We start from the raw sequence: 23,443 nt of genomic DNA, 5'->3' as shown, positions 1-23,443 counted from the left end.
ACGTAATGACACCATTGGCGTTTAGACTGGTTCCCTATAAGCCTCACTTTAACGATGCAGTTATGTCTGCCACCAGGTGCGATGTGCGGGAAAATGAAGGCTTGATTTACAGCGCAAAGAAGGTGCGTCAACCATTGCGCAATTAAAACAGGAATAGATTAACGCTTTTGTTTCCCCCAAAAAAATGTCAATGTAAATTCTTTGCAGCTACTATCCCCAGTGCTGTGAATGATGGATGATGGAACAAACAAAGTAACTCTGGAAACTGGAATTCGCTAGGCTCAGAGGTAAATGTGGAAATTCTTTGTGACAGCAGCACAAACAATCATACCACTTTAAAAACTTCAGTTCAGTGTCTCCAGCTCACTGTCAGCCAGCCAGCATTTGTGTTTGTATTTTTCATGGCCAGTATCATACAGAATTGGCTGATTAAACAAAGCATCAATCAATACTTCAAATACTTCTTTGCTATTGGTTGAGGCTGCAACTTTGCAAGTCAAAGGTCACCAAAGTTAAACTCCACGCAATGCAAAGATGCAAATGTTTTATTTGCCACTCTGCTTGCACTGAATAGAAGTGTAATATTTACACAACAAATATTAAACTATATATTGTTTCTAAATCACTGTTTTGTTCTGAAATTGTTTAACTTTGTCAAAAATAGTTGCATTGCATGGTGATTGGTTATGACATTTTAGTAAGGTTACCTGTTTGACAGCAGTCTGCACCTGGGACATCCTCGGAGAGTTTTTATGGGCCAACAAAGTGCTTCTGATTTTATAAACTGTTTCATAAACGTCTAAAAGCATCTCACAGGGCTCGTATCTGTCTCAAGAAAAGTGGATAAATAAAGGAGATAATTAGCATTGCTCTGCATTGCAGTAACGATCTTACACAACAGGAAGAGGCCTTTCAATAAACATTACATTTTTTACTGACCTGTCCTGCCAACAAGCCTCATTCTGCAGCCCAGTGTGTTTCAGAAGAGCAGCCAGACTGCAGCGACAGACACTCTGCAGCAAACAGTCGCCTGAGGAGCCTCCACTCTCCCATTCTGCTCTCACAGCAAAACAACACAACCCGATTTCAACATAGTCATAAAAACAAAGAAGAGCTTAAGATTCTAAAATTCAAAAACATCTTAGATGAATTGTGCAGCAATTATCTCAGAAAGTACATGTGTACAGGTGCATCATTTTTATAATTTCTGAATTAAACATGAATTTTCCAACATTTTTGGTCAATTATGGATATTTACATTATGAACTTGGAGACATAGGCAAACACAAAAAAAGAAACATGTAAGACAACGTACCTTTGCTATGAGCATACTCCTCCATATTCCTCCACAGACCACCTGCGGGTCCTCTGGAGGATCCCAGCGCCAGCTCCAGTAAAGTCCTGGTTTCCGCAGTCAGACTCAGTTCTGCCAGCCTGGCATCACTGCTGCCCAACAGTACCACCTCAGTCAGCCATGCCATGCTAGAGTCTACAGAACCACAAGAGACATAGGACAAGTAAGCAAGTGAAAACTGCACACTTCGTTAAGAATAGTACAGTTTATTTACTCATTTACTATCATCCTCTTTGCCCACTGGCTTTAAAAACATTTGCCACACTTTCGAGTGGCCAGCACTTAAGTTTTATTATTAGTGGTTCCAAACAGATTGTGGACACATTTGGTGAGACAATTATCTGAGGATGAACATTGCGTGTAGTTGGTATCTATTTGCCAAAACATTGGCACATATGAAAGCATGAAGAGCAGGCAGTGAGTTCTCTTACCCAGCTGTTCAAAGTCCATCTCAAGCCCGTTCCTGAGGAGGACATTTGATAGCCAGAACTCTGACGTTTTTTCTTGAAGTGAGGGCGGTGGGCCTTGCAGCATACCACCAAGGCACCGGCCGACTGCCAACGCTACAGACCGTTCCAGATCCAACAGCCAGACCCACTTGCACTCCTCCTCCTGTTGCTGTTGTCCAATGCATGTGTTTTCTTCACTTTTATCTGGAAGGAAGATCCCTTGTCATTGTTTATCTTGTCTTTGGGAAGAATCTTAAGAATAAAAACATGCCATCTTTAAAAACAAACAAACAACTATACCCTTGACAATGCTGTAACCACTAATAACAACAATTATCAAGGGTAAAATCTATGGGTCAAACACTGATCAAATTTCCACTGACCTGAACAGGTTTTCTGAGCCTCCATCTCCAGTTCTTGTACCTCCAGGAGGCCGGTCTCTGGTAACAACCTGTTGAAATCGTTGAGTTGTTCCAACAAGGCCAGTAAATGGTGCAAGAGGGGTTGAACGGTGCCCAGGGGCAGCAGCAGCAAGGAGTACATTACTTGGCACAGCAGGCTGCCAGCCACTGAGTTGTACAACACCACTGGGACAAGGGTTGAGATGAGAGAGGGTGATTAGAGGGACTGATAAATAATAACTGAGAAATACTGATAGACAACACGCATTTCAATACGCGGTTTTAGAACATGTTCATGTGCTTGTCATCATATCCACTGACACCTCACTGTTGATTGACCACACTACTCAAAAACCAATGGACCTCAACATGTCACTGTATTATTAAGCAAAGACAGATCATTTAAGGGATACATTAATCAGGATCAATACATTGATTCAATGATAAATTAACCAATATCACTGATGCAAAGTGAAAGTCTTTTTTTGGCACGTCTGTGTCAAACTCTCTGTCCAAGCACACCTCCTTCCTCAAGATTCAAGTAGTGCTAGCGGCCTAGCGCCAGACAAACAAAGGAAAGCAGCCAAGAAAAAGAAAATGAGAATATTTACTGATATTGTCTCATATTGAATGCATTCCCCTAAATTGAGTCAAAGCAAAATCTTATTTTGGCAGACTTTGTGGTATCAACACATTTTGTTTCATAATCAATCATTATATATTCTATCATTATGAAACTTATGATTTTTTACACCCTTATTAATTATATCTGATACTGTCTTCTGTATACAGAAACCTACCATATACATGCAGTATATACATAGATAATTGCTTTCTAGATGTTTAAAATTGTCCTTCCACTGGTCTTTAATAATAAAGACACAAAACATTAAGAAAGGGATTTTAAGTGTGTTTTGTGAATAAAAGCACTCTGTACAAACAACTCATATAATGACAAAAATATGTGGGACAGCAGAATAACTGGGTTATACTGACACACACTTGCCAAAAGCGATTATTCTTACTGTGCAGCTTCTTGATTATTTGTTTATCCAGAGAACTCTCCCTCAGCAGTTTGGTGGATCTCCTGAGTGTCTCAGCAGCACAAGGAAGCAGCAGGTAAAGATGCTCACGAAGCAGCGTTACACTGCTGTCGTCCTACAGAATAGCCGAATAAGAGTGAACATATAAGCAACTATATGACTACAGAGCTTTGGGTAACATTTTAGGTTCAAATATATGTGAATACCTCTGGGCTGGAATGGATGTAGCAATGGGCAAGCAAGTGTTTGTGGAGTCCAGACAGCAGCTGGTGGAAGTGACATGGAGGATCAGTCTGTCCCTGATTATCACTTGATAGCTGCTTGTCACTGTTTTTCTCCAATTCCCCAAATGCCCGCTCCTGCATGAACACAAACAATAACAGAAAGCGTGTAGTAGGAACAACTACCTGTATCAAAAGTCAAATACCAAAATCACAGGATCCTCTTTTTCATACCGTGTAAAAGCCGATGCTAAGGAGAAGCGTTCTGAGCAGCACCTCTGCTAAGTGCAGAGGGTCATAGGCCTCAACAGAGCTGGATGAGGAGGGGGGCCGCATGGACAAAGCGGGGGTCAGAGGGGGTCCCAGGGCTGTCACCTCCCCAAAATTGCTGTAACCAAGTAAAGAAGCTACATGGCTCTGATCCTGAAGGCTGCTGAGAACCATATCCAACTGCAGACGCTTTGAGAGACATAGAAGAAAGAAGAAGAGATAACTTTGATCATTTAATTTCAAATGTGCCAAAAACATCTCTGCGGAGAAGAAATCATTTTTTTTACAGCAACAAATTTTTACACCACTCAAGCAAACACATATTGCCTAGCAACGCTCCAACTTGGTGCTGTGATTTCCACAAACACAATGTTTACTAGCTTCATCCATCCATGCATTCATTGCCAACTACCTGAATCAGAGTTTAAAGTTCAAATGAGAGAAGCCAAGCGGCAAAGAAAGAATAAATGTTTGTTTTTTTAAGGAAGTTTATATGTTATTTAACTGTCCCTCATTTACACCAAGAAAATACATTTCTGGCTGATAACGTATTGAGCCACAAATGCACATTTTGACATTATAACCAAACATAATGTAATGTTTAAAATGGCACACAAGAGCTCAACATACCTGTCCTTTGGAGAGGACATTCAAGCTCTGAGGGCCCTGAGGGAGGAGGGACAGGAGCAGTTCAGTTCTTTCCCTCAGGGGAGGAAGCAGCAGGGACGCACCAATGGACAGCGTGTTCAGAACTGCCTGAGGACATACAGAAATGTCAACACAATGTGAAGACACACCTGGATATCAATGGTTAGTATTTATTGCAGGCAATAAGTGAAATAAAATTAGCACATACAGGATCTGCCAATCCACTTCACACTTAGTCTATCAAATCTAGTATGAAACAGACTGTTAGTTTACCTGTTGTATGGATTCTGGCATATTGGTATCTATAAGTCGAAAGAGCAGGTTTCTGAGGGGCCTGCCCTGAGCCCCCAAAACCATTGCACCAGTGCCCCCAGCATGGGCCAAAGATAAGTGGATGGACAACAACTTCATGCACAGCAAGAGAAACTGATGGTGGTCCCTGAGGAATACAATAAGAGCGCATTAGGAGTGTTGGTTAAGTGGTTAAGAGGGAACGTGAAGGGATGGGAGTCTGTGTGTCCTCCTGCGGTGAAGTAATGGGGTGAAAACAGCTCTAACTCATTATAACTGATCAGAGCTCATCGGGCCACACAGAACAGTTTTTAGCAGGTGATTAAGGACTGAATAAAGTCTCAGAGAAATAATAAAATCCTCTACAGCAGACTGTAGTGCTATGTTAATTTCATTTCATACCTTTTAGATAAGAATGGGGCAGGTGGTGTGTCGTCCCCAATGCCGTCACAGTAACTTTCTAAGAAGTTGCGCAGATAGGTGAATGTACTCTCTTCCAGGTCGACACAAAAGGGTCTGTGCCACGCCACCAGTTGCCTGTCAATAAGACAGAGCCACTTAAAAGGGCTGTTCAAGCACAAACATGTCTGAACTAATAAAACAGTTTCGACAGGGGATGGGAAAACAACAGTTCAGCAGTATAAAACAATGCTGAACACTCGATGAAAATGCTGAGAAGCCACTCTGATATATTTGCTGAGATCACAGGAGTTTCTGCATATCTTCCACAATACCAAGGAAACACAAACAAAAAAACAGACATTGACTTATGAAAAAAAAACTTAAATTTGTTTCTGATCGGATGAGGCATTACCTGTCGGTTGGAACTGCGGTCCAAGCCAGGCTGTGAGAAGTGCCAGCAGTGATTTGCTGGATGGACACCCCTTCTAGACCGAGCACTTTCTTGGGTTTGGTAATTGGTGTTGAAGTGTGGCCTTGCCCACACTGGCCCATGGTGTTGTTCCCCCAGGCATACACTTCATTCTCTGACAAAACATGATCAGCATACAATGCAGTCAGAGCACATTGTAATATCCCATTACCAAAACCTATAAATAATATATTTCTTACACCATATAAAAATAATAACCTAAAAAATTCAGAATCATCTGAATCACTGACTATTGTCTGCTGAAGGTGTCTTACCATGCGTCAGAGCCAGACAGTGGCTGTCTCCGCATGAGATATCAATGATCTTGGTGATACTCAGGTCTTCTATGAACCTGGGTCTCAGAGAGGTTGTCTCAGAGGAGCCACATCCTAAACACGAACCACAGCCCCACGCAAACACCTAAATTACAAAGAAAAAAAAGATAAATTTCCTTTTGTCTCCTCATGCCCCCCTCCCACCACCACCACCACAGCCAATAAAAACACCACCAACAACAAATTATAGTAATCCCTCTTTATCGTCACATATGATCCACTAGAAGAGCGTGGCGGCATATTTATCTGCAGAGACTCTACCATTCGCCTGTATTGTATTCTTATTTTTGCTGTGTTTGGGATGTTCCCTGGCACAGTGTGCAGGTGAGGTCAGGACTTTATGAAAGGGTAGCAACCAGGTGCCAGACCGCAAGCAGCATGCATCCAAGAGGAAGCTATGAAAACTGCAGACGCAGCACCAAAAAATACAGTCAATATAACAAATATAGTGAGGCAAAATGCCAAGCTAAGTAAATCTGGCGCTGGCTTTCACTTTCTCCAGTGATACTGTGCGCAGTTGCCAACAATGCTTGCTTATACACCTTTAAGGTGATGCTGGTATGCTTCTTCAAAATATATATAGACGGATTTGAGTTAGTTTAGCTAAGGTTAGTTAAAAATTGGTGAGACATTTTGAAATTCTCACTGCTTTTTTAACGGCAGATCAGTTTTAGACAAAACTGTTACATGGCACTAGCCAATTTTGACACTAGAAATCCATATTTGACTTAAAATGCTGCATCTCACCTGTCCTGCAGAGGTAAGAGCCAGAGATGACTGGCTGCCAGCACACACTTTCCTGATGATGAATCCGTGCAGCGCCTCTATGACCTTGGGCCGATACACGCGATTGGTGTCTCCGTGACCTAGTTTGCCTGCAAGGGTGAGTCATGTCCAAGCACCAGCATTAGTTCACACTAGCTCATAATATTTCTGTTAAGACAGACAACAAAAGATACAACTTTGGTGCTGTCTTTTAAGTAAAAAAGACATGGTCTGTGTTTTTAAGCATTTCTAAAAAAAAAAAAAAATCTTTATCGAAATGAAAACCTTCTAACAAGATTACACACATTATGCATCATGGGCTTAAATCAAGCTAGAAGTCATCTGCCAACATACCATTATCCCCTCCCCCAAAGGACCACACAGTGCGTCCATCCTGCGCCACAGCAATGGTGTGGGAGCTCCCGCAAGCCACCTGCCCGACACCACTGACATCCTTCACCAGCGTGGGCACGTTCCGACTCTGACTGTCACTGTGACCTGCTCAGAGGAGGAACACAGGACCGCAGAGATTGTAGCTAATGTATCAAAGGAGAGGCTCGTTGAATTTGTTGAGACAAATGAGCACAAGTTGAAAACTATGGAGCGTACCAAGTCTGCCAAAGTCGCCTTCTCCCCAAGTATATAGCTCCCCATCATTAGTCACAGCAGCGCTGTGTCTGTAGCCAGCAGACACACAAACAACAACCTGGCAGAGATACCACAATGTATGAAAAATTATGTTAATTCACATGGCTTAAAACTAGAACGCCTAAAATCCCAATCCATTTTTTCCCCAACAAGCTGGTGTTTCTGTAGGCTTACTTTGCCAAACAGCGGTCCTTGTATGATTTTGGGGTACTTCTGTGTTGCGCTGTTGCCATGGCCCAGTTTCCCATATTCACCATCTCCCCAGCTGAACACCTAAAAGAGATATTTTGAAAAATTCATGGTTCATTCAAGAAAGCAAAGAATTACAAATTGTCATCAAATTCTTAATGACACAGTAGTGGAAGTGAAATCATGACTGGCATGCTGTTGTTAGACTGATTTGACAGTTTCGTTGCGATCGAGAATTTACTGTATGCTACATTTTTTAAATATTTGAGAAAAAGTCACCTTAAATGTACTATGGGATGAAAATAGAGTCAGCTGTCAAAAAATTGCAATTGCAGAGCTGTGAAATACAGTATGTATCAGTAGTGATTTTAACTTGTTACCTCTCCTTCTACAGTGATTGCCAAAGTGTGTCCATCAGAGCCCTTGGAAGAGGACACCTTCTTCATGTTCCTGTGTGGCTCCAGTACAAGTTTCTTTGGCATGGACTGGTTGTTGGAATCCCCCAGGCCCAGACGGCCGTAGCTGCCTTTGCCACATGCTTTCACTGAACCGTCTGCAGATACTGAGAAGGTACAATACTGGCCTGCCTCAATCTAAAAGAAAGACAAAGTGAAGAAATATAAGGACATTCAAGTATGAGAGGAAAATAAGAAAGAGGAGGCAAAAACATGAGGGTACCTCAACAGAACCACCCAGACAATAATCATTTTAATTTTTTTTAAAATTGAATTTAAAAAATCCCTTAAATGTCTGTCTCTAACCTACACAAGGCAATGCCTGAGTAGGTATTGCTTTGCTTTTTCTGCATCACCCAGGGCACGAAGTCACCACCTTTGTTATCAAGGGAGAGGTAACTGCCAAGTGAGAGACCATAGATTGGCTTCACACTATGACTTAAGCAATCACCAGGGTTGCATGTAAAGGCAGATTTCAAAATAATGTAAAATTCAATTATTAAAACAAAACTGCGAATTTTCGTTCTTCATCTAGACAACATAGAGGCATCTATTATTTGTTTCTACAAAAATGTATTGCTTCATGAGTGAAAAACTGGTGTTTAAAGATGGTCTTATTTACACTGAGTGCAATAGTTTACAAAGAGGACAGAATTCAAAATACTGTCAAAAATTGTGTTTTTTTGAAACAATTTTGACATTTACCACACTCTTTCTATCATGTCATCAAAACCATGTCCTTTTTTATCATGAACACCTGAGATTTATTTAGAATAAATTTGCAGTGGGTGTTTAATGTACTGTTTACACTAACACATTTTAATGCAATAGCTCATTTGTGGAAGACAGTCTGAAGATGCAGTGTGGCAAGTTTGGTGTCATCTGAGCATAAAATGTGGAAGGAGATAGATTGAATTCATTCTACAGTTTTTGAGAAAAAATCCTGCAGCTCAGGGAATCAAACATTTCTGCTCTCTTGGGCCTTCATTTTGTCGACAGCTACAAAGTGGTAGTATATACAACTGATTCCCTATAAATTGTTGACCTTTTTGTTTTTTAACTCTAGACAGCTGCTAAAGCTTCACCATCAGGACAATTAGCCAATAATGCCAGCATCACAGCTGCCCCGCCCTTAATTCTGAAAACAGTAAGTAAACCTGTAAAGTGGAAAATGCTAGTCCTATCCTGAGAGTATTCATGTAGTAGTACCTACCATTTGTGCATCACTGAAGCCTTGTGTCAGCTTTGGCAGCAGGATTTTCTCCAGAGTTCCCTCTGCTAGCTGGTGGCTGCTGTTGCTGCCCCACACATACACCATGACGGTGTCAGTCTCTGAACCCGGAGCTGCTGCATCAGTGCTGCAGGAGCACAGGCAGTAGGATGCTAGGTTACAAATCTGCCAAAAAGGGAGGAAAGGGGAGGTCTATAAAATCAGTAACTGGAAAGTATAAAAGATCTTAATAGTGCCTATACTGTATGTCACACTGTTGGTGACAAAAATTTATCTTACCTCCTCAAACAGACAGAGAGCAGCCTGGGAGAGTCGACAAAGCCCATCTGCATCCTTCTTCAGCACCTGAGTATTAACGGAGTCCCCACGGAAACCCTGGGGGAAAAAAGATTTATGTTTAGCCTTCCATTGTAAATAGTGTCTATTTTTACTGTAACCTGTGATTTGCTGTGTGTTAGTTATTATGTTGGTTTGGATATTCTGATTTATCACATTCGAAAGGTGCAATTTTTATGCACTCTTTCTTTCTTAACCAGAAGCATATATCACAAAAAGAAAAGCCTCTCTTCCCCAAAGCAGTAACATGCCTCTGGTGAACTCAAGAAAGACAAAGAGGTAAAAATTTGAGATGCCAGTTCTAGTAGATGCTGATCTTTAGTCTGTTTTATGTTGTGTAACACCTTAGGAGTTCTTTTTTATTTATTACAGAGTTATAAATTATGTACAGGATGGTAAAATCAATCATGAGGTTGTTGGCAATACCCAGCCGTTGTTGTCATTTGTCCAGAAATATTGCAAAGCTGATTAGCCTGCTAAAGCATGACTCAATATGCATATAGAGGGAGGGCAGGAAGACTGGCTCAATCTTAATCCTTATCTGCACACTAACGCATCACTCCAAGCTTCAAATGAGACTAAATAAAAAGAACAGCAGCCATGGATGTGGCAGTGAAGAGCAATTTCCCTGCTTTATCAGTATGTTCATAAAGATGCATGCACAGTAAGTTACCTCATATAATTCATTAACTAACCACAATAAATTAATGAAAATCACTTGTTACTAAAGTAACATAGCAAGGCAAAACAGAAAAATCACATTTACAATTTCCAGTGTGCAAAGAACAATCACACATACTGAGTTATTTTCACATCTGAATTACTTCCAAAGGCCATGCCGTTTTTTATGATGCATCCATATTTGGGAATGGGCTCTTTTAATAGATAAAAGCTAACCTTGTTACATAAACTTGCATGTTGATTGGTATGTTCTGTATTTGCAAAACAAAATGCATTTGCTTGATAATGGTGTTTGCACACCAAACTGTGTTAGTGAATCATAGGGCATTTGTAAAACACATTTTCTTTATTTATTAAGTTTCAGCAGGAAACTAGCTTTATAGTAGTCCCTCTAGGATTTTGCAATGCTGCAATTGCAGCAATTAACAAAAATTTGACCAATCCCTGTGAATTCTGTGCAACCTTGCACTTATGGCCCCACCTAATGCTAATTTGACTATTTTAAGTGGTTAAAGTATCATGTCATTGTACTGCCGTGCAGTGTATTGATTTGCTTCTTTTTTTAAAGAAAATCTGCTGTAAAATCAGGTGTTTCAGGCCACAACATTCACAAAAAAAATCCTGCGAAATCCTGGAGGGACTGCTCCATACCAGTAATGATAATACTGACAAAATATAAAAAAAGGAAGATTACTCCAAATTCACCAGAAAAGACTGGAAGGCAACAAAAGACAAATTTGAAGACGTACCGAATATTGCTTCATTTGGAGAAGCGTTTGATGGATGACATCAAAGCCCACACCAGCTGAGTGCTGGGAGCTCAGTGAGGAGGAGGAAGACAGTGTAGAGGTGGACATAGAAGCAGCCAAGGCTACCTCCACCCACTCCAGCAGAAACTTTAGAGAGCCTCTCTGCATGGCCAGGCCGAGCAGCAGCTCCAGCGCAAGCCTCCGACCAGTCGGGTCAGCCCCACCAGTCCCGCTGCTCACTGACGTCTTCTTCAGGAAGTCTGCCACCTGTGCCAGGCAGTCAAGCCCAACTGACGGGATCTTATTTTCATTGGCCAGAGACAGCGGTGGCAGAGAGGACAGCACAGAGGACGCTGTGGCAAGCACGTCGTTGCAAAGCACCGACTCCGGATGCACGGAGGCTGCATACCTCCAGTTCTGCTGCAGTAGCGAGAAGAGCAGACTCAAACCTGTCCTCACACCCATCTCTATCAGAACATCTGTACCCGACTTGACTTTGGATGCTCCCCCTGGCAGGAAGGGCTCTGAGGCCAGCTCAAGTTGCCCACATTCGGTGCCACTATCTGTGGACTGGGAGGGCAGCTGCACGCGGAATTTGTCATGGTATTTGCTGTGAAGTGCGTAGTAGATCCTCTGGAGAACTACCAGCCTGTGATGGAGGCCTAAAGTGTAGGAGGTTTGCGTCAGCATCCGGTGAGCCAGCCATCTCTGGCTGTGAAGCAAGGATGACAGGTACTCTTCCTTTTCTGCCGCGGCACTGGACTCACACTCGAAGTCTGGCAGGCGTGGGCCGACGAGTTCTTGAACAGGTTGGGCCAGAGTCACAACTTCCTTGTTGTGGAGGAGCTTATTGTAGAGAGCAGCAGCTCCATGCCTCCTGGCTGTTTTTACACTGTCTTCTGCTGCCCAGGAGCTATTGAAGTGCTCCTGCCACTTCAGCAACACATGGGTCTGACAAGGCACCATGTCTGAGCATTATCTATACTCCTATGTACACCTGCAAAACAAAGAGAGAAATATCATTAAACGAGCTAATGAGGCCTGTATATTTGCAGATTTATCAAATTCACACCTACTATTCCCACACATTTGATTAAGATAATGAAATGGCTCTTTTTTTCAAATTTATTTCTGTTATAAATCTACAAGTAATATTTGCAGCTCAAAGGCAATGTTCTAATGCGTTTTCCTGCCAAGTAAATTCAAAGAGAAGGTGTCGGGTTTTTCCTTAGCATTGGCACTTTTCCAACATACAGTACATCCAGGCTAGTGGCATAGGCCCAGTGGGTATCACTGAAATAGGTCAGCTCACCCTATGATAACAACTAACCAACACACCCACACTAATGAGGAGAATTTTGTCTCACAAGCTGTTGTGCTACCCATTACAAAAGAGTGTGATCTAAGTATTTGTTTCATAATATAATATGGCCTTGTCAAAGAATTAAACCTGCTATGACAGGTTAGGCACAAGTGGTAATAATCTGATTCCCTTTCCAATTCATTTATATTGTCAACGCAGCCATCATCTCCAAGTTGGCTACCTAGCACTCTGAGATACAACCCCACCTAACCTCCAGTCTGTCTTTATACGTTTTTGTCTGCTTTCTAAGCAAATCAACAGTTCACAGAAACAGCTTTCCTGGAAAAAAAAATACAGATTCTGGTTTTCCCATCTTGCATTTTTAGTTATTCAGATGAGTTTTGTCAACTGGGCTTTTAATTTAGTTAACCAGAGAAAAACTCTTGAGATCAAATATCTCTTTTTCAAGAGGCCAAGACAGGCAGAAACGTTATGACAGACAACATGGGACAAAAAATACAAAATCAACAAGACAAAGCACAAAAAGAACGCAAAATTAAGTCACTACAAGGAACGACTACGAAGTATGTTAATTTATGCTATAAGTGAATTGTAAAAACAGGAAAAATAAAAAAAAAACAGCTAAGAAACACTCTGCCATCGCCATGTAGAAGATGACATACAAAAGCCCTTCAACGGTGCTTTGAAACGTGCAGATTAAAACACGACAGTTCCCATAACAGTCATAATATAGAGACCAGCATTCATATCTTAGAGGGTGATTTCATGGGAATATCAGCTGCATGGCATTCCCATGTTAAATCATATTCAACCACCTATTCTACATAAAACTGAACTATATAAAAGAGCAGATTTAATGCAAGTAAGTAATCAATGCAAAACTATGCCTTCATTGCATACCAGGTGCTATAATGAGTCCAATATAGGGAAGTTGTCATTCCTGTTCAGTAACACTCACATTTTTGAGTTAAATATAGTGGAATCAGCTCTTGAGGTGTAGAGCAGACATCTCCTTTCGGATTGTTCATGGTTAAGACTCATTCTATGATTAAAACTTGCAAAAAAAATATTAACCAGTACGAGCGAGAGTAATGCTAGTTACAGGCTGCTAAACATGTGAGCAGGCCACCACAGAGCCTCGTCTCTCCTGCCTTGCCTGAGGCCTGTGGGGCTATATGGTTTCCACTCTGGCCAAAAATAACAGCGAGCATTGATATAGCAGTGAGCTCTTTGGGTCAGACAACCACCAGCAATGTAAGGCGCAACCATCATTGATTACAGACTATCTGGAATTGTTGGACATAAACGTTTAAGAATATTTTTTCCCATTTTTTTTCAGGTATTTTCTGTACAGCTCACCAATGTCAGTTTGTATGGAGTATTCCTAATTTAAACACACACACAACCACAATACACATCTTTGTTATTGATAACAAATTAAGCTAAATATTCCAGCAACTTGCCATTAAGCTATGAAAATAAAAACATAATGAGCTTATGTGTAGGCCTAAAGACTAATGGTTAAACCACTCATACATTAATAATCAATATCCATGACTGACTTTAAATGCATACAGCACAATGCATGAGCAGAGGAAAATGCCAGTACACGATGTGTATCTGAATGTTGTATATTTTAAGAGTCTTGTTTTTCCAAAAAATTGCCACAATACTGATGGCTGGTTAGTGGGATCAGCTGCAGTAATACATGCACACTCTTTATTGCACTATGATGATGAATTAAACAATATGAAATTTTAACCTTGGCGGCAACTATTTCCTTATTGATAAATGTCGTTGATTATTTCTTATATTCATTGATTAATCGTTTCTTTCTTTAAAATGTTAGAAAATAGTGAACATTTTTTATACCTGAGCAAAATTGCTTGACATCTCTCAAAAACAAGTAAAGAAGATAATGAGCAACAAAAGGAATGACCCAAAAATTAGCAGCATACTAGCAAAAAGTACAAGAAAATTATGTGAAAATTAGTCTGAAAAAAGGGGCAGGGGGATAAGACTTCAAAAAGTAGTTAAAAATATAACAATTATTAATTTTAAAAATTGTAAATTGTCTGGCTTTTTTTCTTTTTACTTCACTTTTTACTTAAAAAATACATCTGCATAATCTATTAAAAAATTATATATATGTTTTGTTTTTTTTTTTTAATCGCACCAAATTGCCAAATTGCTCCGGGTTCAACGGTTTAAATGTTGTGAAAGGGGTCTGAAAGCAGCACAAGAAACGTGATGTTGCTCCAGGTTTAAAAGGGTTTGTGCAGCTTCAGAATGAGAATACATGTTGGCAAAATTATTTTTTTTCCTGCAAAATATCTGCCCTGAATTTTCCTCATTTTCTATTTTGCAGCCCTGTGATGACTCTGGATGGGGGGGAAGACTCCTGAAGCTGACCCAGGACCTGCTGGGGGTGATCCGGGGGCCTGACAGTCATCCAGAATACGCTGGAGGAAGTTGGCTGTCCCAACTGACGTTTGGGTTGCTCGGTTGCCACGACAACCCTGACCACAATATGCATTTAGACAATGGGATGGAGAGACTAATAACATAACTAGCTAATGTTAGCACTGGATATGATTATTCACAACAATAAGAGCTACATAATGTCTAAAAGCAGCGGAATTATCTTGAAGACACTGAAGGAAAAGACAGTGAACTAAAACACACCGTTGCATACTCACAATGTCGTGTTGTCAGAAGTTAGACACCGACTCGGGCATTAATGCTAATGACATTAGCCGACAAAATATTTAATGTAAATTAAGGACATTATCTAGCCGTGCTATCTAGCCTCTTACTTTGAAGCGCCTGTCAGCGTTCAGTAGCGGTATTTTTTCATCTCTGGCGATAGTTAGCTCTGTGTTAACGTTACATTTAAACGTTAGCTATTCGCTACACCGACACAAACTGCTTAATACGTGAATTAGAAACGCAGTTTCCGCCGTGTCATTGACAAGCACCGGTTACATTATAATTATCGCATCTGCGGTGACAGCTGAGCTAACGGCTGGCTGCAGTGCAGTTGCTAGTCTGGTCCATGGCTGTCAAAACCGACCAAGCCCCTCCGCTTGTTGGCTGACAGCTCTCAGCAAAACACTCCCGCGGCTCGTTAACGTCGCATTACCATGTAAACGAGGCTGCGACTAAAATAAAATACACCTTAGACATGGAAGTTACCCTCACTATAAGCCCCGCAGATAAATGGTTTGCGTTACCTGTCCCGTCCCGGTGAGGTCTCCCTTGGACGTGAATATCATATCAACCTTCTCCTCTTTCCTCTTCTTCTTCGTCTGCTGCTGGGGGGTTTAAGCGTTGATGGCAGCCAGTGTTGGAGGACTGCCTCCTTGTGTCTCGGAGTGAGGATCATCAACAATTTTTATTTTTAATTTTTTTTTTTTCCCACCTCATACAGTCCCACTTATATTTCATGTCTATATTAATCAAAGGTTGTTTTGTTTGTTTGTTTTTAGGGAGGTGGTATTAAAATCATTACAATAAAAATAAATGCAGGTTCAAATACATTAAATTATGCTAATTAAAGGGGAAATCAACTTATTTTACACAGTTTATTTGTCATGAGGTTTAAACTCAGATTGTAGATAATATCCTGTTTGACTTGTACAGTGGAGGATTAGGGCCACGTTAAAGAAGAGAATGTTAGATTTTGAGAATAAAGTCATAATCTTACAATAATAAAGTCGTAATGTTATGAGAAAAAAAGTCGTAGTATTACGAGAATGAAGTTGAAGTTTTATGAGAAAAAAAGTCTTAATTTTCTGAGAATAAACTTATAATATTATGAGAATAAAGCTGTAATTTTACAGGAAAAAAAGTCCTAATTTTACAAGAATAAAGTCATACGAGAAAGGGGATATTAGCGTATATTACAGAAATAAACACAGGCTATTGCCAGCAAACTATAAAACAAGCGCGCGCACAGGCAGCCTCCTTGGCAACCACTGTCCCCGGTGTCATGCAACAGGTTGGCTATCTTGTTTAAATTGAAAAAATGTTTTAAAAAAAAATCCCCAATGTGGCCCCATTGTCATAGACGTGGGCACTTTATCGGGTCTGAGAAAATAAACTTGATGTTGCATTATGGGAAATGTAGGATTCAGTATTTTGGAGCCTAAACATGAGGTTATTTCTGCCTCTGCTGCTTTTGAGTCCCCCAACTTTATTGAATTCAAGGTGGTGGTAACAATATATATTGGTGGGGACCCATATCTCCATCATTCAAATATACAAATTCCTAATATACGGGGGAAAAAATCTAAATTAAAAAAAATTGCTATGTTGCAAAAGGCAACCACATATCACCATCTGAAGCAGTCAATATCAAATGTAATCATGATTACAAATAAAGCTTATCATTATTACCAGCTCTAATATTTCGTTGTACTGCAGTTCTGCATGTGGTTCGTCCAAGTGGTGTTGTCGTACCCCAGCAGAAGGGATGGGAAACTTACTGCAGTAACATTGTATCGGTAACTACACTTTACTTCATGCAGTATATACATGAAAAGGTAACAGTAACATCAAAATGTCATTTTGTGCAAGAACTGAAAATGTGGAAATAAACAATATTTTGCTAAAACAAAATGTCACTAATTGCATTAATCCGGATCAACCATCAATAATGTTAGCTATCATAGCTAAGTTACTTGCAGTTAATAAGCCACACATTTGCCCAGAGACCAGCAATGGGTTTATGGGTTTACCAGTACGAGTGATGGGTGTATTCAACTAATGTTAATGGCCTAATCATAGTATATTTGTCAGATAGCTCATATAAAGTCTGAATAAACTGTAAATATCTAGGCTACACACATTTGTGTCACATTTGTAATTCATAATCTGGTTGTGGGTGTTATTCAATGATTTGCTTTATTCCATGAAAATATTACATTTTTCCCGTATCATCAATCAATTAACTGAAAAAAGACATTTTGTAAATTACAATATTTTTGAAAAAATCATCAAAAGTTCAAGACAGATTCTACTTGAAAACTTTAGGCTAGTGGTTTAAACTGCTCTCACGTTACATTTGTTTGCATGTTTTGTTATTTTGTGACTTCTTTTTACTTAATCTCAGTGGCATCATTAGGCCTAAGTGCCCAAGGCTTCAGCCCCGAACATTTTCTAAATAGCCAATTTTTCTAATAGCAAATACAAATATATTTTTAAAAAATGAGAATGGGCTTAAAATAAACAAAAGCGTAACAATCTGTCAGTCCGTTCATACTTTATTTAAGTACCTACTCAGTTACGCTCCACCACTGTTAACTTAAATACATATGTAATAGCAGTTGTTAAGTATTCTGTGATCAGTTACTAAGAAATATGAATATTTTTCCCATTACTATTCTAAATTAATTTGGAAAGTTAAACCACCCTACTGAGGTCCGGGCTGAGCCCCCAATGTGCTAAAATTCTAGAAACGCCCCTGCTTAAACTCAAAAGTGCCCATGATTTTACATTGTTTTTTTTTTTTTGTGCTACTTTTACAACCCAAGAGACTGTAAAGCTCATGCTTGTTAATTCTCATTTCATTTCCACTTTTAAATCTTTTACAAAACCTCATTTAAAATGGCCTCATTCATTCCCATGTGACTCAACAAGATCGTTTGACTGAGCTAAAATGGATTAATGTTCTGTTGTGTTAAATATTGCCACTATGACTTTCAATCATAGGATGTTGGGACTAAAAACACCAAATGTGATTCTTCAAAGCTGAGCCAGGCAGTCACGAGGTTTGGGGGGTTCCGTCAGTCACTAGCACAAAAACAAACCAAAGATAACTTATGACATCAGGTCACACGAATTTCAATTCCTGGATGGCGGTCCAGAGTTAATCCCACTTCCAAGCCGGATTTCTAAAAAGGGGGCTGACTGGCAAAAAGGACGACAACACCGGAATGAGGAAATTGACGAGGGCAAAGCCATGTACAAAACAAAGTTGTTCATCGCTGATAACCATCCAACCTGATGAGCCAGAGGTCACTCGGCACAAGTCTCCCAGAGGCGCTCCGCTTCTCCGTCTCTTCTTCCCGAGGAAAACACAGCAGCCCTGCCAGGAGCTCTCCTACCCGCACCCAGTCATGTCTTTTCTCCTCATCACAGTGTTGTCCTCACTCATAGTGCGGGATGCTGAGGCGTGGGGCGCCAATGTCAAGTACGCGGTGAACTGCCCGGACAGATGCAGCGCGGAGCGGTGCGGCGGGACGCAGCGCTGCACACGGACCGTCCTGGATGACTGCGGCTGTTGTCAGGTCTGTGCAGCCGGCAGAGGGGAGCACTGTTACCGCACCGTGTCGGGGATGCACGGGGTGAAGTGCGGACCGGGATTATACTGCGAGTTCTACAAAGACGAGGACGATTATGGGGACGAATATGGGATCTGCAAAGGTACATTCAACATTTTAATGTGCTCGGTGAGCTATTTCTGCCTGTATGCTGCAGTTTGAATATGTGATGCTCTGCTGCACCAAATGCAGAGTCCCACTAGGTTATTTTAGTCTTTTAGGCTTTATATGAAATTAATCACAATGAATAGATACTGCCATATATTCAGAGGAGCATGTGAAGACCTGTGTGTCCTTGCTTCCAGCAAGAATTAGACATTTAACTTGGTGGTTAGCCCAGTACACTGTAAAATCTGACATATTGATTTTATTTTTTTTTTTAAATCTAGGAATATGATTGTCTTGAAAAATGCAAGAAAATATGATTATTAGTCTTAATTCATGTTTACTTTATATCTAATTGTTAAGTTTGCTTAAAATGTAGTTATATTTACTTGATTCTGTGAAGTTAATGTAACTTCAGAATGACAAGTTTACTTTAATCAATCTTTCTCAGTTTTAGCAACTTCAGTAAACCAAGTTCACCGTGCTATATGTCTGAATTCTGCTGGTCATATTTGTATTTTCTTAAACATGTTAACAAAAAAGAACTCACACATCTCCTAACTTCATTGTTTCCAAAAATCCTCTTTGTTATGATCAAGTTTAGTCAGACTAACTTGGTTAACTGTAGTTGCTAACACTTACAAAGAACAGGGTGGTTTCATTTATATTTATTAAGTTGCAACAACTTCACAAAATTAAGTTAATTCAGCTAGCGTAAATTTAAAGTCAACTTAACATTTAGATATATATCTCAATCACTGATTATCTCTATTTTATATGTGAATATAGGTCTGTAACACGAAAGAATATTGGTCCATCTCAGAACCAGTGAGCTATGTTTTTTTGTGCTTGCTCTGCAGGACAAAGCAGACTATTCTAAAATAATGTTTTCCTTTTTTACAGACTGCCTGTATGGGACCTATGGGGTTGAGTGCCGCAAGACATGCAACTGCAAAGGCGGCATTTGTGACAGGGAGACAGGAGCTTGTCTCACCCTCAAATTCTTTGCCAAAATTGCCAGCAAGCTCAAGACTGACCCTCAAGAAGGTAGAAAAAAAACAAACAAACTGTAATATTTCTTAGAATAACATTTTTTTCATACTGCTGTATTAATCCTTTGGAATCTGGGGTAACATTGCTTTTTCTTATGCTGCTTTCAGACATCTTTCATAAGTCCTTCAAACTTTGAACTTTTTGCAAACTGGTACAATTTCTTTCAAAAACATGGGGGAAAAGGCAATGAGTAACCTGGAAAGAGATGTTTAACAAATTGCAAGAAACAAGTAGATTTAAATTGAAATTGTTTTTAAAAAGTTAAAAAAAAATAAAATGGAATGGATGGGAAAAAATGTTGAGGGGAAAAAAAGAAAAAGCCAAGGAAAAACTATATCTAGAATTATCATGATTACCCATTTAAAATTATTTTACAGACATTTTTTTAGCACTTTTTCCCAGGCATTTTCCATTCTTTATTTTTTTACTATGAATTTTCAACTTATTTCTCGCAAATTTGTGTCTTCTTACATTACTTATTGCCTTCTTCCCATTTTTTGATGAATTAAGACATTTTTTTCAGGTTTAAAATGTTGGAGTTTAGTAAATTCTGGGTGAATCTTAGTTCTGAAAAGTAACGCAAATGAATTCTCTCACTTGTGTTTCCAGGAGGAGAGGCTGGCTCCGGAGAGGTCAGCACTGCCCAGAACACAGTTCAACACACGGACAGATCCACCGCTCCGAAGCGGCTCAACCCTCGCTGACAAGTGCTGACAAGTGCTGACAAGACTGAATATTTTCAGTGTAAATGTAGCATTAACTTATAAATGAACTGAAAAATATATTTTATTATGTTCAACAATGAAAAACTTTTTTACAGCATTTGGAAGTTTTACTTGGTTTACAAGCATCTTTTCTAATGAAAAATGTAGATCATGTTATTTTCTTCAGAGTCTGCATTTCTTCTGTTATTGCTCTTCACTTGTTTCTACAGATTATCCTGTTAGCCTGTACCCATGAGCTTCAGAGTAGACCTGATGGTCTCATTTAGTGTGCCTTCATACATTACTGCTGACAAAATGAGAGTCACAAGAAAAGGATCTCGTATTTATTTTCAAACTGGATGCCGCAATATTTTTCATCCATTCATCCACTGACTATTTTGAAGTTTTCCATCATGATATTTTATTTGTATTGTACATATGAAAAGCGGACACAGAAACTATCATGTATATGACACCAGCCGATGTAAAGAATGCTCTTACAATTAAACCAAAGTTATCACTGACTCTTGTAATTTGATTTTTATTGCCAATTTTGTCTGTTCGCTTCACCTGTGATAACAGGGTAAACTCTTAGTAGTTTTATTTGTTATCAATAATTACAAACTGCAATTGCTGTTTTATGTTTCAGCCAAAGGTTAATGGCATCTGAATAAGTGGAGGATGCAGTAGATTAATTATACTATGATTGACATATCTTGGTATAGTGAAATAAAATAAAAATGATGTACAATAAAAGACACATAAACAATCACCCAAGGGGAGGGACAAGTACTTATTAAATGAAAGTGTGAAGTTGGGTGTAAGAAGTTTGGAAAAATTATAAATTGAATTGAATATTCAAACATGATTATAGCAGAATACAGAAGTAAGTCAAAAGCATTAAAAGCAGGGGTGTTAAACATATGGCTCACGGGCCAGAACTGGTCCACCAGTGGGTCCAATCTGGCCCATTCAATGACTCTGCACTCTAACACTGATGCATTTGTGAAGGCTCAGAGGTGTCAGGTTTCAGGAGCAAGTTAAACAGTGATGTTATTTCATGTATAACGCAGTTTCCGTGCTTTTTTCACTCTGACCACAGTACAGTTATCTGAAAAAACAATAAATACTTATGGCTGTCATATTCAAAGATATTGAAAAATTGTGCAAAATACTGTCAGTTGGTACAAAGAATCTGCATCAGACCACTATCCTAAAAAAAACACCGACACTGCACATAAAGTTTGAAATCTTCAAAAGTGGTAACAGTATCTATTATAGTGGAGCTAGGAGTGTCTGGTTTAAACAGCGTAAGAGGAAATACATTTTACATCTTCTCACTTTACTTTGCTTAACTGCACTATACGTCTATGTCTTTGTGCAAAGTTTCGTAAATTAATCAATGCCAACCTACCGTCATATATTACCTTAAGTAAAAGTTAACTTTCTTCCAAAAAGATGTCTGTGTGAAATGTCTTCCTGTTGCAACTTTGTATTTAAAAGCCTCTAGGCTCTAGTTTTTTTCCAAAATGGTTAAATTTTGCATTTTTTTGCCTATTGCTGAATTAATATATCACTTTTTTCTGAATTTTGCTGTACTAAATATTTGTTACAACTGTCAATTTCATGAAAACAACAGACAAAATTATAAAAAAACACACAACTGTGTTTTGTTCTGTCTTAGGTAGGGGTATCCAAAAATCTAAGGCCCATTTGTGCCTCTACCTCAGGAGTGTACAACACGTAGACAGAGATTTTTCTGGTCCTTCATTAGAAAATGCTGAGCATCGATTTGCCTAGTTAATTTCTTGCAGTCTGGTGAATTTTTATGCACCAATTTGTGCCTGAACATGTTTGATTTCGAGGGGGACGTGTCCCCTGCATCCCCCCAAAATCTACACCTATGCCTGTACTAACTGTGAAACTCTCAGTGGGTCTGTGAGATGAGCTCAACAATAATGAATGTTTTCCTTTAGGAAGAAAATAACATTATATATTTGGTTTTTTTTAAGACAGACTTTATGCAATATCTCAAAATATTATCCTTTCTATTTATGACTTTGTCTGTGTGACTGTGTAGGTCCTGTCTGCAGTGGCTGTATTTTAGCACACATTTATAGGCAAAACTTCTCCATGCAGCTGCACAGACAGAGAAACTTCCCCAAATTCTCTCCTGTCTGTGATCTTTCATGAAGCCAGTCGTTGCTTTTCAGTTCTTCTTATGCTATTAGTGGTGAATTTTTTCCACGACCGAGAAATGTTTTGTGCATGGGAACAAAGAATATTTTGCTATTTGTGGAAGTTGAGAAAGTAGGGCGTTCCAACTAAGACTTAAGAGTCAAGGATGCCTGAAACATTTCTCAGCACTTTCTGCTCCTGTGTTTGGATGTACCACTTCATATCATCATGGGAAACGAAAATTCTTTCTACTCAGAAGACATATTTCTATCCAGACTTCTTAGCATTTTCATCCAGTTCAGAGAAGCCTTTTTCACCTCCCATAAATAAATCTCTCTAATGTCTCCCTGAGAATATCAGTGTTTCCTCCTCTTTTTTTTTTTTTTTACATAAATATTCAGAGTTTAATTTGCCTCAGTGTTTGGATCCATGCAATTTTCATATCTTCCAGGTGATGCAACATGTAGACACATCAAATTCTTTGAAAAATAATGAAATTATTGCACACACAAGCGCACACGTCAAAGATCCTCTTCAACATAAATTCAACATGATCTCAAAATATCAAAAAACAAAAACAAAACTTGTCCATTCTTCAGCCTCTCTTTATACCCATTATATGAATTCAGTTCTCGATTGCCAGTGTTAGGAATGTAATATTTTAAAATATAACAATAAAGGTCCTCTGTAGTCATATTGTGGAATGCCTTTTGAAACATTAAATGCATATAGTTTGGTAATAAATGCAGTAAATTACCACAACTATTCAGTTAAGATTTTTATGCATTTGCAATTGTGACTTTTAAAGGTTATGAAACC

At 39.4% G+C, this 23,443-nt stretch overlaps 2 protein-coding genes across 8 annotated transcripts in view; one reads left to right on the top strand and one right to left on the bottom strand.

Moving 5' to 3' along the window:
• LOC121959444 (putative E3 ubiquitin-protein ligase HERC1) overlaps positions 1-15,594 on the bottom strand; it is a 51,534-nt gene extending 35,940 nt beyond the window's left edge. For 6 of the 7 annotated variants that reach the window (XM_088070634.1, XM_088070635.1, XM_042508717.2 and 3 more), the window contains exons 1-22: positions 15,495-15,594; positions 10,938-11,934; positions 9,451-9,546; positions 9,154-9,336; positions 7,866-8,078; positions 7,471-7,569; positions 7,258-7,354; positions 7,003-7,146; positions 6,631-6,758; positions 5,824-5,968; positions 5,492-5,663; positions 5,080-5,214; positions 4,660-4,825; positions 4,369-4,494; positions 3,703-3,927; positions 3,454-3,606; positions 3,230-3,362; positions 2,187-2,390; positions 1,786-2,007; positions 1,316-1,489; positions 940-1,054; positions 708-825 (exon numbers count right to left, since the gene is read on the bottom strand). In XM_088070634.1, coding sequence (XP_087926760.1) covers positions 708-825; positions 940-1,054; positions 1,316-1,489; positions 1,786-2,007; positions 2,187-2,390; positions 3,230-3,362; positions 3,454-3,606; positions 3,703-3,927; positions 4,369-4,494; positions 4,660-4,825; positions 5,080-5,214; positions 5,492-5,663; positions 5,824-5,968; positions 6,631-6,758; positions 7,003-7,146; positions 7,258-7,354; positions 7,471-7,569; positions 7,866-8,078; positions 9,154-9,336; positions 9,451-9,546; positions 10,938-11,903 — 4,014 coding nt within the window. In that variant the 5' untranslated portion in view covers positions 11,904-11,934; positions 15,495-15,594. Of the gene's footprint in view, positions 1-707; positions 826-939; positions 1,055-1,315; positions 1,490-1,785; positions 2,008-2,186; positions 2,391-3,229; positions 3,363-3,453; positions 3,607-3,702; positions 3,928-4,368; positions 4,495-4,659; positions 4,826-5,079; positions 5,215-5,491; positions 5,664-5,823; positions 5,969-6,630; positions 6,759-7,002; positions 7,147-7,257; positions 7,355-7,470; positions 7,570-7,865; positions 8,079-9,153; positions 9,337-9,450; positions 9,547-10,937; positions 11,935-14,960; positions 15,099-15,494 lie in introns of those variants that run through there. The other variant, XM_088070633.1, reaches the window with a different exon arrangement.
• A 2,562-nt stretch (positions 15,595-18,156) lies between these two features.
• Positions 18,157-20,970, top strand: esm1 (endothelial cell-specific molecule 1). Its single transcript, XM_042509615.2, has 3 exons — positions 18,157-18,687; positions 19,593-19,736; positions 20,352-20,970. The coding sequence occupies exons 1-3, from the start codon at positions 18,198-18,200 to the stop codon at positions 20,444-20,446; spliced, it is 729 nt and encodes a 242-aa protein (XP_042365549.1). The 5' UTR covers positions 18,157-18,197; the 3' UTR covers positions 20,447-20,970.
• Positions 20,971-23,443: the final 2,473 nt, after the last annotated feature.

This window comes from Plectropomus leopardus, chromosome 20 (assembly GCF_026936395.1).
Source record: "Plectropomus leopardus strain MGB_pleo_1.0 chromosome 20, ASM2693639v1, whole genome shotgun sequence".
In the NCBI taxonomy this organism is placed as follows: Eukaryota; Metazoa; Chordata; class Actinopteri; order Perciformes; family Serranidae; genus Plectropomus; species Plectropomus leopardus.
This window is presented reverse-complemented; position numbering and strand designations above follow the sequence as displayed.

Coding starts and splice junctions, on each gene's coding strand:
- esm1 (XM_042509615.2), top strand. CDS start 18,198: ATGAGGAAATTGACGAGGGCAAAGCCATGTACAAAACAAAGTTGTTCA. Junction 18,688..19,592: donor CGAATATGGGATCTGCAAAG/GTACATTCAACA, acceptor CCTTTTTTACAG/ACTGCCTGTATGGGACCTAT. Junction 19,737..20,351: donor CAAGACTGACCCTCAAGAAG/GTAGAAAAAAAA, acceptor TTGTGTTTCCAG/GAGGAGAGGCTGGCTCCGGA.